The 14280-nt window shown below is 42.0% G+C and overlaps 1 protein-coding gene across 2 annotated transcripts in view; it reads left to right on the top strand.

Moving 5' to 3' along the window:
* The window catches only part of scube1 (signal peptide, CUB domain, EGF-like 1), a 111646-nt gene extending 97484 nt beyond the window's left edge, over nt 1-14162 (top strand). For both annotated transcript variants that reach the window (XM_051392552.1, XM_051392550.1), the window contains 14 exons: nt 1070-1186; nt 1789-1911; nt 2066-2185; nt 4811-4909; nt 5701-5817; nt 5973-6131; nt 6345-6548; nt 6666-6827; nt 7398-7565; nt 8343-8504; nt 8678-8875; nt 9199-9351; nt 9480-9559; nt 9680-14162. In XM_051392552.1, the coding sequence (XP_051248512.1) occupies nt 1070-1186; nt 1789-1911; nt 2066-2185; nt 4811-4909; nt 5701-5817; nt 5973-6131; nt 6345-6548; nt 6666-6827; nt 7398-7565; nt 8343-8504; nt 8678-8875; nt 9199-9351; nt 9480-9559; nt 9680-9832 (2015 nt within the window). In that variant the 3' untranslated portion in view covers nt 9833-14162. The remainder of the gene's footprint in view (nt 1-1069; nt 1187-1788; nt 1912-2065; nt 2186-4810; nt 4910-5700; nt 5818-5972; nt 6132-6344; nt 6549-6665; nt 6828-7397; nt 7566-8342; nt 8505-8677; nt 8876-9198; nt 9352-9479; nt 9560-9679) is intronic.
* The last annotated feature ends 118 nt before the right edge of the window (nt 14163-14280 follow it).

Below are 14280 nucleotides of genomic sequence, written 5' to 3'. Positions count from 1 at the left end.
TTTAGAAAGGCAGAGAGATAGGGAGAATGTTGTTAGTTAGAGAAACGTCAGAAATCACTGTCAAAACACCTCATCATGACGGAGGGTGTGTCTCACAGAAAAACACATCAGCCAAACCAGAAACCAACATTGATTTTATATATGTTCCTTTTACACTAAACAGCTCTAGACAACTCCTGTGTGCCCAGCTCAGTTTATGTAAACTCTGCTTGTGGGCTCGCTCGAAACAGGCAAGCTATTCCTAAGTCCCTGCATGGACAGTTGCCTGGAATATTTACCGAGCCAACATCCAGGCCTTAACAACTTCCTCCACATGACAAACTCCATTATAGCATGTCGTATTTTTAGCCCCTGTAAAGCCCCGTGGAACAGCCTGAAATAAACCAGGTGAGCTTAAAAGGCTGGCCTCCATTCCTGATAGGTTAATAATATTTGGTGCTGGACAAGTATACATAAACACATGTGCGGGCAGGCGTGCACACTCACACAGATGCTGACGTAACGGTGAGTGTGAGCCATCTCAGCCTCAGTCCAGTGGAGTTTTTCCTGGATTGGTTTATTAGAATTAGCTCTTGTCCTAGTTTAGTGTGGAACACATGTATTTGTTGACTATAATGTCCACTTTGATTAATAGGACGGCCTCTTCGGACCTTGGTGAGCAGCCTGTGTTTGTCCATAAATGAGTCATTGAGATTGCAATGTCTGTAAACCACTCATCCCGCTGACCTTTGCTTCCACCAACGCAGCGGGACAGAAACTCTCAATAGAGTTAAACCATGACCGAACCAGTTCATGATTCCATTAATGTGTGTCCACCATCAACAGGACATCAGCACATTTGCATGAATCAGTCTGAAAAGTTTTGTATTTGTCAGTTTGGTTAAATTGGTCAAAACAACAGCATGAGCAGCAATTGGTGCAAATATTTATTGAGACTGGGATGTCTACATGACTATAAGTCAATTTCTTTGTGTAATACCAATTCTGAACTGAAATTTTCTGTGTCTGTGACGATGATGATGATGATGATGATGATGATGATGCAGTGCATCTCTTTGGTCTCCCTCAGACATTGACGAGTGCTCCTTTGAGAGAACCTGCGACCACACCTGCATCAACTACCCCGGCAGCTTTGAGTGCTTGTGCAACAAGGGATACATCTTGTACGGCCTCACTCACTGCGGAGGTGAGAGTCCATCCTGCTGCATGAAACGTCAAACTGGCCCGGCAGTGGGTGTGACGTCTGTGTGACAGAGTAGATAAAATGTGTGTGTTTGTGTGTATGCATGTGAAAGGGAAATACTTTTCAGAGTGTGAAGGTGAGTGGTCACTGAGCGTCTGCAGACGGCCGCTGCTGAAAGCATTCTCACACCTCAGTCCCCCTGAATAACTCTGTGCGGGCATTTTTGTGTGGACACAGCATGAGCGTGTGTGCGTGCATGTGTGTTGGTTTGTATTTGTGTGTATTATGTGTGTGTGCTATCAAATACCTGTAGCACAGTCAACACAAACAGTTCTGACTGTTTTTCAGGAGCAGGATACATGTATTAACAGATATATGCTGTATTTTCTCAATGTACTAATGATGTAAGGGTATGTGGAAACTAACAAACCTTTTTGGCACGCCCATTAATGGTTAGGCCTTCACAGCCACTCATCTACAGAATAACATGTGCCTATAATCCAGATCTTTTGTCTGCAGTAATCTGCCCCCCTCTCTAGTTTTCCATTGTCTAATTCATAGTAAAAACAGAAGAAAGTGTAACGCTCTATGTGGTTGTGTCTCAGACATCGATGAGTGCAGCATCAGCAACGGGAGCTGTGAGTACGGCTGCATAAACACCCAGGGCAGCTACGAGTGTGTGTGTCCACCTGGACAGAAACTCCACTGGAACAAGAAAGATTGCATCGGTAAGCACCAACTCTGTGTGTGTGTGTGTGTGTGTGTGTGTGTGTGTGTGTGTGTGTGTGTAGCGTGGTGGAGTTCTCACAGCAAGGCCTAAACGCAGGTGTATGTGTGTGTCCAGGTGGTTGTCATGGTGATGTGACTCTGTGTGTTCCTCAGAGGCGGTGAAGTGTCTGCCCAATGGAAAGCCAGCGCCCCGAGCCCAGCTGACCTGCAACAAGAGCGGAGGGGCGGAGGTCTGCTCGCTCTCCTGCCCCTCTAACGCCCTCTTCCTCGCAGGTACGCACACACACACATTTTACATACGTGATTACAGCAGAACAATCTAAAAGAAAAAAGCAGTGAAGAAAAAATGTATTGTGCTTTCCTGTTTTATCAAGTAAAATACAAAAAACAAAATAAAACATTTGCCAGTTCCAGCTTTAGAACTCAGTGTTATCATTGTCTACCATGTTAAATATAACGTAAAGAGTGCTAGCTTTGGCTCCAGGGATGGCAATGTCTTTCTGTCTGTCAACTATTGAATGGATTGTCATGACGATCTGTACAGACATTCATGGTCCCCAGAGGAGGAATCCTACTGACTATGATGTCTCCCTGACTTCACCTCTAGTGCCATGTTTTTACTTATTCAGTAAAATATTTCTAGAATAGCCCTAGATTCTTAGTCTTATTGCCATATATGTAGTACATTTGTATGTAATGTGCAAAAAATGCACCTATTAAAAGTAAAGAAAATAGTTCTGCTGCCCATTATAGAATAAAACAGCAGATTATACACATACTTATCATCCAGTCTTTCTTCTTCCTTACCGCCTTTGCTTAGAGCCTAAAGTTCAAGATTTAAAGGTTATTTTAAAATTTTATGTCATCTTAGAAATTTTTTTTGTTTCTTATTTTTTGTATATATAAATCTATTAATATATAGGCTCATTAGGCATGGCACCGTGGCGCCTCTACGTGGGAAGTTGCAACCTTTTACAGAATTTATAAGCCCGTCTTCCACCTAAAATGTACTTATATCTTCTGCACTAAGCAACTAATTGCCAGCTGCACTACCCAGAGTTCCAGACAACATCTTGTTTTATATCCGTCATGTGACCAATAATTAAAATAGATATGCTTGATTAAGTTGATTAAAGTTGCATTAGCAAATAAGGATGATTGAGCACCATGTAATAAATAGAAGGCTGGTACATTGCATGAACTCTGTACCGAGAAACAGGATGGACAAACAGCAAACTCTCAGCATTGAGTTAGGGTCACGCTAACCGCAGCTTCTTCCTGCAGCCGTAAAACAGGAGCTTGAGATATAGGGAGCGCCACACAATCGTGCAAAATAACTCCATATATGGAATAAATAATGGATAAATAAACCATCCCACCAATCTTCACCCCGAAGGGAGGTAACTATACCTGCTTCACACGTTATTCAGGAATAAACATAGGAACTATTGATCCCTTATGGTGCCAACAGACAATCAACCTAACGTCCTGGACCAATGCCACCCGCGTGGTCTGGGCTAGGGGTGACCTCTTTTGGTATTGTGGCAAGATATCATCAAGTCCATCAGTCAAGGAATTTCCATAGTCTTATGTGTCAAAAATGGAGTTAAACTGCATTCGTAATGATTTTAAAAAGGTCTTAAAAAGTCTTAAATGTAACATGTTGTAACCTGCAGAAACCCTGTCTTTATCTATTAAACTTTCTTTCAACAGAAATATCCTGCAAAAGAAAAATAAAGTAATTCAAAGATTGAGCCTTTAGGTCGAAGACCCCGCCATTCTGTATTCTCCGTGAGCTCTGCACTGTCTGTAATTCACCTTCTTGGCGCCGCCTCAGGCGGCAGCTTGTAGCCACAGCTCCCGTTTGTTTTAATTTTATTTGTAGGTATCAGTCTTTTATTTCTATCTATCTTCATCTATCTATTGCTATTTTATCTATCTATTTTCTATCTATTTTTTCTATCTATCTATCTATCTATCTATCTATCCATCTATCTATCTATCTATCTATCTAGCTGTCACTCTGCACACGTTGCTGCCCTCTGGTGGTGAGAGCTGGCAGTCACAGCTTCCTGTACCATCCTTTCCTCTGGATGCGACTGACGCTCAGTGAAGCCACTCGTGCTCTTTATTGCTTAGTTGCTTAGTTTGTTGACTCCTCGGGGGGGTTCTCCGCTCAGACTGACGTGTTTTTCACTCTGCAAGGTTTTCTTGGCTCAACCCGTCCCGGCACTTTGGCTGGCACCCCTTCCTCTCCTCCTGCGATAGTACTTAACACACATCTGTAAATCGATTACATTCTTTGATCACGCCACTTTTTCCATAGCGTGGCCCTCGCTCCGTTTAACTTGGCGGCCGTTGTGTGAGAATGATGGATAGCTCTCAGGCATGAGGTGAAATATTTGTTTTTCTGTCTTTTTGGAGTGCGTCTTAATTTTAGGGGGAGGGAGCCATGTAAATTCCTGTGGCTGAATGCAGCCCAGGCTCTTATTTAATCATCCCGCTTTTATGACCTCTGAAGGCTTCACCCCTCATTTCTTACTTGAAATGCGTCTTTGTGTGTGCATGTGCATCAAGATAGAGAGACAGGGTCCATAGATCTTTCATTCGGGCTTTCATTTCTCAATAGTGGGTTTAAGGTCACATGGCAGCAGAGTTTCCTCTGGGCTCCCTTCAACTTCTCTCGTTTCTGAATACAGGAGAACGGCAAGGTCATACAACGTTTATAAAATTATTTTTAATCCTCAGAAACTGGCACAGCATAGCCAAGTGAAACATACACACTTCCATACCCATACACTGTCAGCCTCCCTAACCTCTTATCATCTTGTCTGATTTCTATTTCCTCACTGTAGTCTAATGTGTGTGTGTGTGTGTGTGTGTGTGTGTGTGTTACAGACTCAGAGAACAGCTACACACTGAGCTGCGGAGTGCCCGTCCAGCCTGGTAAAGCTCCTCAGAAGAGGAATGCTACCGCTGCCTTACCCACCTGTGCCGGTACAGTAGGCCAAGCATCAAGCATGATGGGAAATGTGGTGTTTAGGAGCATGTTAATAAGAAATGTCATAGAGCAAATGAGAGTTTTACAGCTGCAATCTGTGTGTATTCAGCAGCTGATTTACTCAAACATCAGCTCATTAGGCTGTCAGGTCCTGGACTGATCCAGGTACTGCCCTCTAGACGCACACTGCCAGCAAAGGAGAGCTCATAGGTGCAGTCCAGTTCTCTGTGAGATCACTAAGCTCAGGAAAGAAATATTAACATTATGATGTTGATAAAAAATAAAAATTGATAAAAATATTCATGTTGGCCAACTCCACCTGAGAAAAATGTATTATTACTCAAAATGTTACTCATGAAATGATGATATAAATCAACAGCCGGCAGGAAAAAATGTCAAGTAAACCGCTACATCAACATTGCAGAGGAAAAGCTCAGAAACCAGCATTAGCATTCATTTCCCATTACTTTCAGTAGTGTATAATAAGGGCTCATGTCCTTGTGACTGCAGAAACGATTCTCTACTAGCTTATTCTGGACCCTTTGCAGATATAAGTGGAATTTGGGAGCAGTCGAGTGAACATCTCCTGCTTGCAGGTTAAAAGAGGCAGTCGCTAATATTGGAGGTGTGACTAAAGATAAAGAGGTGCTTAATAGTAAATAGCTTAAAAGACGGAGAGGGCAGAAAATGTCATCTTACATTAGTTACTTACAAGTTGTCACAAATGTCCACTGATTGTATTGTACACGGTTTAATAGTCTTTTTTTCTGCTGTTGTGTGAATAAAGACACTCTGGCCCCGCCCATCAAACAGAAGGCCAGGTTTAAGATCAAAGACGCCAAGTGTCACCTGAGGCCCCGCAACAAGGAGAAACACAGAGATTCATCCAAGCAGAACGTGCAAGGTAAAGAACCTCTGACATTCAGAGTTTCACTGCATCAGCAACTTACACTAACTGAAAGAACGGCACATATCTTTAGTGCTTAATTATTACCCATTATGACTCTCCTTCTCCATCTCCTCCTCCTCATTTGTCACTTCTGCTTTGTCACCTGGAAGGAGGCCAGTTCCCCTGCACCGACAACTGCCAGGTCACTTTTGTCAACCTGAAGTGCGACTCGTCTAAGAAGCGCCGGCGGGGACGCAAATCTCCTTCAAAAGAGGTTTCCCACATCACAGCTGAGTTTGAGATGGAGATGAAGGAGGAAGAAGCCTCAGGTGAGATGTTCTTTCTCCACTATGAATGATATGAATTCTTACTGTATTGAATAGTATGTATGGGGTCTAGAACTGATGGCCGTTCAAGTTAAAAACATCACAAGTCACTTGTTGTATCAAACCATATGCAAAATACAATATGTACAAGAGACATGAGCAAAATTTGTATTTTTATTGGAGCATGTTTTTGATAAACACAATGTTTCCCCTCAGACTCGTGTAACGTAGACTGTGTGAGGGAGCGGATGAAGCAGAAGCTGCAGAACGCCATGCGGACGCTCAGGAAGTCCATCAACAAACAGCAGTTCTACATCCAGTTCTCCGGGACAGAGTACGAGGTGGCCCAGAAACCGTCCAGGGTACCTGAGGGCGCCGAGGCCTGCAGCACGGGACAAGTCCTTCGAGATGGAAAGTGTGGTAAGTAGAGAGTAGAGTAGAGTTTTACTAGCTGTCAGTTGGTGTCAGGATGCTGCTGTACTGTCATAATGAGGAGAGTATTTCCTTTAAAGTGCTCACCTGTGTTGTCCTCCTCAGTGAGCTGTGCCGTTGGGACGTTCTACAGCGGCGAGCAGGAGCAATGTGTCCAGTGTCCTTCCGGTACATACCAGGACACGGTGGGTCAGCTGTCTTGTGAACCGTGTCCCAGCACTGAAGGACAGGGCATCGCTGGTGCCAAGAACGTGTCTCAGTGTGGAGGTAACTCACCATCCCAAACTATTGTCATTTAGAGTCCTAAATGAAGAATGGCAGGCTGTTAGAGAACCTTAGTTATCTTCTGACTGCCAATCAACTTGGTTCCCTATTTTTTCTGCCAGATTTTTTCACTTTGCTGAAAACTTAGATTATATTATTATATTATATATATATATATATATATATTATATATATATATATATATATATATATATATATATATATATATATATATATTAAAATTTATTCAGGGCAAAATTGCAGTAGTAGTGTTTCAAGTATGCAGTAAAATTAGTCTCTATGTACAGTATGCGTGTAAATGTGTTGGGTTGGCACCACCTTGTGGCCATTAATGAAAACTGAATGTGAGTCACAGCCACAAGAGAGCACAACCAACCAGTGTTAGAGAGTTGTGATTAGAAAGATATTTACCAACTGACCCTTCTCTGAGAAGCACTCTTACATTGTGTACTTCATATAGAACTTAAAACAGTTTAGTCAAACAGTGTCTGAGTGACAGATACAGATACAGATACATTAAAAAGAACAAATTGTCTTCTGTCCTTCCCTTAGGTCAGTGTCCAGCAGGTCATTCCTCTGCTGACGGCTTCCGTCCGTGCCAGCCCTGTTCGCTGGGCTCCTACCAGCCAGAACCTGGCAGAGTCCTCTGCTTCCCCTGCGGAGGAGGTCTCATGACTAAGTATGAAGGAGCTGTCTCCTTCAGGGACTGTGAGGCCAAAGGTGAGGCGTTGTGTCAGACAGTGTACATCTTAATATGTCTACTCACTACAGTTTGTACCATTTTTGTTTTTAGTCTCGCTTTTAAATGTATGAGTATTGATCATGCTGTAAAAAAGAATTTTGCCAGTTCTGATGAGAAATAGGTCTTCAGTTGCATATATTATGGGCTTAAAGTCTCGAATTTAACCTGTTGAAACCTGCAGAAACCCTGTTAACGCTGGACCTCGTGCCAATAGCAAACACCTTTGTATTGTATTGGCACTAGGACTGGACAATGACTAATGGTCATTCTCCCAGCTGTGCACAGATTATGAAAAAGAATCATTTGGGATCAAAATATATATATAAAAATATATATTATATATATATTTCAATTCATTTTTAATTGTTTTTTGCAAGGAACATCTGGCTGGCCAAATCCACCCTTAATGCCCTTTGGGCAGCCCTGTTCTATAGTTTGTGTACGTTCTCTGTGTAATTGGAGCTTTTTATCTGCCAATTCAAAACGGTGTATGTTAATGCTGGCATTTGCAATAACACAAGCCATTTGTCAGCAGTTTCGTTGTTAATGCCGTCATAAAGGAGAGTGCAGATGTGTACGAGATACAGCCGATGATAAAGTCATTTATACAGGCTTTAGTGCTTTGTCTGGCTGCCTGTTTTGTAATGGAGGCATGAATAATAGCACAGCTGTGTGATGTATTTGTAGATGGCCTGCTGTTTATCTTCATTCAGTTTATGCTGCATATACACTGACTACCTCCTGTTCTTCCTCAGTGCACTGTGCTCCAGGACATTACTACAACTCCAGTACCCACCGCTGTATCCGCTGCCCAGCAGGAACCTACCAGTCTGAGTTTGGGCAGAACTACTGCATCACCTGTCCAGGGAACACCACCACTGACTTTGACGGCGCCACCAACGTCTCCCACTGCAAAAGTAATGCTGCTCAACATTCACATTCAGCCTCCTTCTGAAGTATATAACTGATCCAGAGTGATTGATAACGAATGGCAGACGAGAACAGGCTTCAGAGACAGTCGTAGGTTTTTCAGATATTGGCTCTGTTGTATTGAAATTAATTTTAAATGTTTCTATTATTTTGTCCTCAGATCAGGTGTGTGGCGGTGAACTGGGAGAATACACGGGGTACATCGAGTCCCCCAACTACCCCGGGGATTACCCGTCCAATGTGGACTGTGTCTGGACCATTAATCCACCGCACAAGAGGCGGATTCTCATCGTGGTGCCAGAGATCTTCCTCCCCATTGAGGATGAGTGTGGTGACGTGCTGGTCATGAGGAAGAGTGGTAAAAATACATTTTAAGTTTCCTTTTTTACCAGAACAGCACTGATCAGACAGATTTATGATCTGTATGTCGACAGTCTGCTAGTCACTGATTTAATATCAATATTCATGTTATTGTATGACCAACATTACAGAAGAAACATTTATTAAAAACTCAAAATGTGTGTCAAAGTGGCTTTCACCTGGCTTTTAATGCATTATGCTTCGCTTGAATTTTTTCTTGTGTTGAAAGAAACCGAAACACAAGCTTACCGACTCATCTACTGATTCAGACTAAAGCAAATGAACTATAGCTTTGATAACATGTTTGTGCTCTTCCTCCAGCCCTTCCCACCTCCATCACCACCTATGAGACGTGTCAGACCTATGAGCGACCCATCGCCTTCACCTCTCGCTCTCGCAAACTCTGGATTCAGTTCAAGTCCAACGAGGGCAACAGTGGCAAAGGCTTCCAAGTTCCATATGTCACCTACGATGGTGAGTTGAGTTAGATCTAATCTCACCTACAGGCTGCCGTGAGTGAGTTGGTCTTTATGGAAAAGTTCAAAACTTCTTTGTGACTCACGTGATTATTTCTTTTCCATAATTTAACTGTTGTGTTCTAGAGGACTACCAGCAGCTGATAGAGGACATAGTGCGAGATGGCAGGCTCTACGCCTCCGAGAACCACCAGGAAATACTGAAGGTATGGAAGGATACAGAACATGACCGGCCTTATGGTCGTTGATTCTGAGGTAACGACATCTACTGTTGAAAAGGTTGGTCCAGTGGGCTGACACTCATTGTCCATGTGCCCTCCCTACAGGACAAGAAGCTGATAAAGGCCCTGTTCGACGTGCTGGCCCATCCCCAGAACTACTTCAGGTACACGGCACAGGAGTCCAAAGAGATGTTCCCTCGCTCCTTCATCAAGCTGCTGCGCTCCAAAGTCACCAGGTTCCTACGGCCGTACAAATAGACAGGGCCTCTCCAGTGTCCTGTTAAAGAACCTCGTCATCCTGCACCATTCCAAATCCAGCAACCTAAATGTAACCCCCCGACCCCCAATACATTGATGTACCCGTTCTATGACTAAATATCTTCATTTCCTGTATTTGTCACATGATGCCTTTCCTCATCTTTGACCCCTTTAACCAGTAATCCATCATTAATCCTTCCCTCCATTGAGTGCAGCTTTTTCTGTAAGGTTTGACCAATATGGGGTTTTGAAGGCCAGTATTGTGTATGTATATTGTTTCTTTAAATTTGACAATTTATACCAAACGTGTCATTTGATTGCATGTTTTACAGACCTCTTATGTAGCTGTAGTCAGGCGTGGAATCTACTTCAGATCAGTAGTGGCCCTCAGTGACTGATAACAGATACAAGATGGCATACTGTTAGAACATTCATAATTTGGCCTGAATTGCTGCTTCTGGTTTTTCATCATTCATTTAAGCTTTACCAAGCAGTAATATGCTGTTATTGTGCATAAATGAATAGAGGTGTGAACCCATGTTGAGTATCCCTTTGGTATGTGTAAATCCTCTGCCATTTAGTCTAAAAGCTAAAACTGAAGCTATGCCGGCAGTCACCAGCCAGCTGCATTTCTTTTTTTTATTCTTTTTTGAGGCTTTTTATGCCTTTATTAGATAGCACCAGTAGCGAGATGACAGGAAATTAGGGAAAGAGAGATGCGACAAGATCCCCAGCTGGACATTACAGTTGATGGTTGCCTTCTTAACCCCTAAGCCACAGAGCCCCCCAAAAGCCAACAACTTCACTGTAAGCCATTGATTGTGGTATTTTAAAGAAGCCCCCCCCCAGTATTTAGTAAAAGGCCAGTATCAGCAAACCAAAGTATATAGGTCAAACCCTATTTCTGCACACATACTTCTTACTCATACTTACTCTCCCAACCAGATCTCTGCACCTTCATTAACACCTTCTGTTCTGCGATCTTCCTTTCCCTCCCCTCCCTCCACCTCTCTCATTTTATTTTGCTCTGCTTTGTTTTTCCATGTCGTGGTTTTTGTTTTTGTAATATTTATACTGAACAAGTCAGAACTTGCAGAAGCCCACATCACAGATGTTTTAGATGCGACATACATACAGATGTGTAAGACGTTTATGTTTGTGTGGACATACACAGCATAATGTGTTAAGATGCATTGGCCCACACAGTGTACATGGATGTATCCTGAATTCTTCATTGGCCCCCGATGTGCACGAGACAGAGATGAGGAAAACAATCGGTGCACTTAAAGACACATTTTAACATGGAAAATGATTGGAAAGAAATGTTAAAGTGGGGAAATTGAAACCATTCCACTTCAGTGGGTGCTTTATCCATTGGAACACAGGGAAAGATTAAATGGGGTGAATCAGAAAGTCTATATTGTAATTTTTTTTAAATAATAAAAAAGATATATAACAAGATGAGATAAACTACCTGCAAGTAACAGATTGTTACTTTAGAGAGAAATGTATGTGATGTAACTAATATTTGGAACTTTAATTGCACTTGAATTTTATATTTTAAACTGTAGGAAAAAAAAGATCTAAGTTACGTATTTGTTACCTTTTTTTGTGTTGTTTTGAAATGTGCCACATGTGGCGGTGATGAGAGAGAAAGACAGCTGTGTCTCCTGTTATTGCTCCCACTCTGTAGCTCGCAGTTGCCCCAAAAACTCTCAGTTACAGTAGCTTCAAGCCCCATTCACACACACACACACACACACACACACACACACACACCGCGAGGAAGCATTTAGGTCGAAGCTTCAGCATCTCAAAAGACTGTTTGTTAAACTAATGCGCACAGAGGAAAGACAGTGTAAGCAACCTGCCACCACCACTACAGTCTGTGTTTTCACTGCCCAGTCCTGCTTCATCCGTCCTATAGCTGCCAGAGAGAAGAAGCATCACCATAAAGGCTTCTTGTATGATGGCATTATACATACATACTGCTACAGTATATGCCTGTTTCTGAAACACTGCTTATCTGCATACATCCAGATGCAACCTCTTTCCATTAAATAGGAAGTATAGTGTGTATACTATGCTTTTCTTTTATAACCCAACTAAATGTTTCTGTGTCATTCCCATTGGTACTAATATGTCTATGAAATCCTATATATTGAAGATGGACTCTATATCTGCACAATGCGAGTGGAGCTGAAAGATGTCTGTTGCGACTGGAGTTTTGGTCTGGAGGTGAATGTAGTGGCAGGGACACAGTCGGAATAATGTCTGTGTGTCCGTAGCACTTGCAGCTTCAACTGTAAGCCAGTGAACTTTATCTGTGTGTTGTTTATAAAGAGGCAAGCTTTCACAACGAAGATAAAGGAGTGTCAGCTTATCAAAGCCCAGTGATTATAGATTTAAAGGACCAGGCTGGAGCTCTTGCATGTTTTAGCTCATTTACTACAAATCGTGTATACTGCTTAGTTTTTTCCAGAATTAGATTTTAAGTTTACTTTTTCCCAGGCAGCGACTGGTTTCAGTTCATTTCAGAACACTGTGAAAATCAGTGTGCACAGACTAGCACAACTACTTTGGGAAAATCACATGAGAAGATTGTTACCACTCTCATGTTTGTGCAGTACATATGTAGCTGAAGCCAGCAGCCTGTTAGCTTAGTTTAGCATAAAATATCGAAAATGTGAATCAGCTAGCCTTGATCTGCCAACCAGCACCTCTAAAACTCATGGATTAACCTGTCATCTAAATTGCAAAACAAAAAAATACTCACTTTCCACTGGATGTCACACTAGAGCACCAGCATCTTAGACCAAAACAATAAAACAATAACCAATGCTGCTTTGGTCGAAATAAATCCTTAATTCACTGAGTTAGATATGGTTGCTAATGTTGGGGTCAAATGCAGCAATCAAAGTACGTTCACTAAGAGTGCTTGTTGTTGTGTGTCTGACAGCCTTATGGAAAGGATCCCTACAGGGATAGACCTTTTGTTTAACCAGAAACAGCAGTGATATCACTATCACTCTCCACCAGCCTCCATAGACAAAAACGGTAATTTTACCTTGAATATCATCGTAACATCGTAACTTCATTCAAAGTGTTCCAACAATCACTGACTGGTTTGGTCCAAATAAATCCTTCACAGCAGTTTCAGTCTCTGCACACAGAGCAGTAAACAAACCAAACTTTTGTAAACAAACCACAGAGAGGCTGCGATAGCAACACAGAGTGTGACATTCTCTGCTCAAGACAGCATGACTCCACTATATCTTTACAAAGCTAATAGTTGTTTGCTGCTATATTAATGTTTTAAACCTCATATATAACCTTCAATTAGTTAACTTTAGAGGTGCTGTTAGGTGGATTTTGTTCCATATTCCAGAAACGACCACCAATACAAGTTATGAAAATGCTCACAGGATACCTAAAGAAAGTAAAGGCAACTTAATGTTCCCAGCATTGGAATTTTCAAGTCTATGCATGTTGATTTTCATAGCGTACTGAAATGAAACCAATATGGCTCGAACGTAGGAAACCAATCACAGATGGTCATGTTGCAGTCATGTTAAAAGCAATGGAATGGGCTGAAGCAGGCAAAACCACAAGTATGGCCCTGCATAGCACTGATCTGGTCACAGTTAAGGGTTTTCTTCCAAAATAAGATATTAAATAGTTGAGAGAACCAATAACGAAATGGGAAATTATTTTGAAAACATATTCTTACAAGTATTGGCTGATAATCACCCCCTTAAAAACTGACTCTTTAACTGTCAGTGAGGTCACTGGATCATCAGATAATTTTCCAAAATAAGAGCATACTGTCATTAGGTATCCAGACCTTTCCAAATAGCTGCCACACAGACATGTTATGGTACGGCCTACTTTCTGTTTGAGGTGGGCACTGTTCAATATGAGTGTTATGAAAAAACAATATGAAATGCTCTCAAATTTATAATTGACTGTTTTTTTTCCTGAGAATGTATTCTATTGTGAATGAGTGTGTGTGTGTGAGAGAGAGACACTGTGAGAATGAACGTGTGTGCAGTAAGTGTGAGTGTTTCTGTGTGTATCTGTGTGTATCTGTGTGTGTGTGTGTGTGTGTGTGTGTGTGTGTGTGAGTGGTGAGTTTTTGTGCTGGGTGCCTGTGATAGAGGAAGAGACTGCGTGTGTATGTTCTTTAGTCCAATTTGTAGAGGAATAATTTTAACGTTTGTGTTAGTCGGTTGTACCCAAAGAGAGAAACTGTAACGCAGTGTTGTGCCATTGTTTGGTCCATGAAACTCCAGTACTGAACAAATTAAATAAAACAGTAGCAGAAAACAGACTCAAGTTGTCTCTTTTGTGTGTCCATGTAGATCCTTCCCATCCACAGTGAAACAGGCAGGGAGGAGGCCTCGGAGCGTCTTCTATCTGCTCATTATATCTCTTATCTTTCCTCAGTT

Source organism: Dicentrarchus labrax, unplaced genomic scaffold (assembly GCF_905237075.1).
Source record: "Dicentrarchus labrax unplaced genomic scaffold, dlabrax2021, whole genome shotgun sequence".
NCBI classification, from domain to species: domain Eukaryota; kingdom Metazoa; phylum Chordata; class Actinopteri; family Moronidae; genus Dicentrarchus; species Dicentrarchus labrax.
The sequence above is the reverse complement of the archived record's forward strand: the minus strand, read 5'-3'. Positions and strand labels throughout refer to the sequence as shown.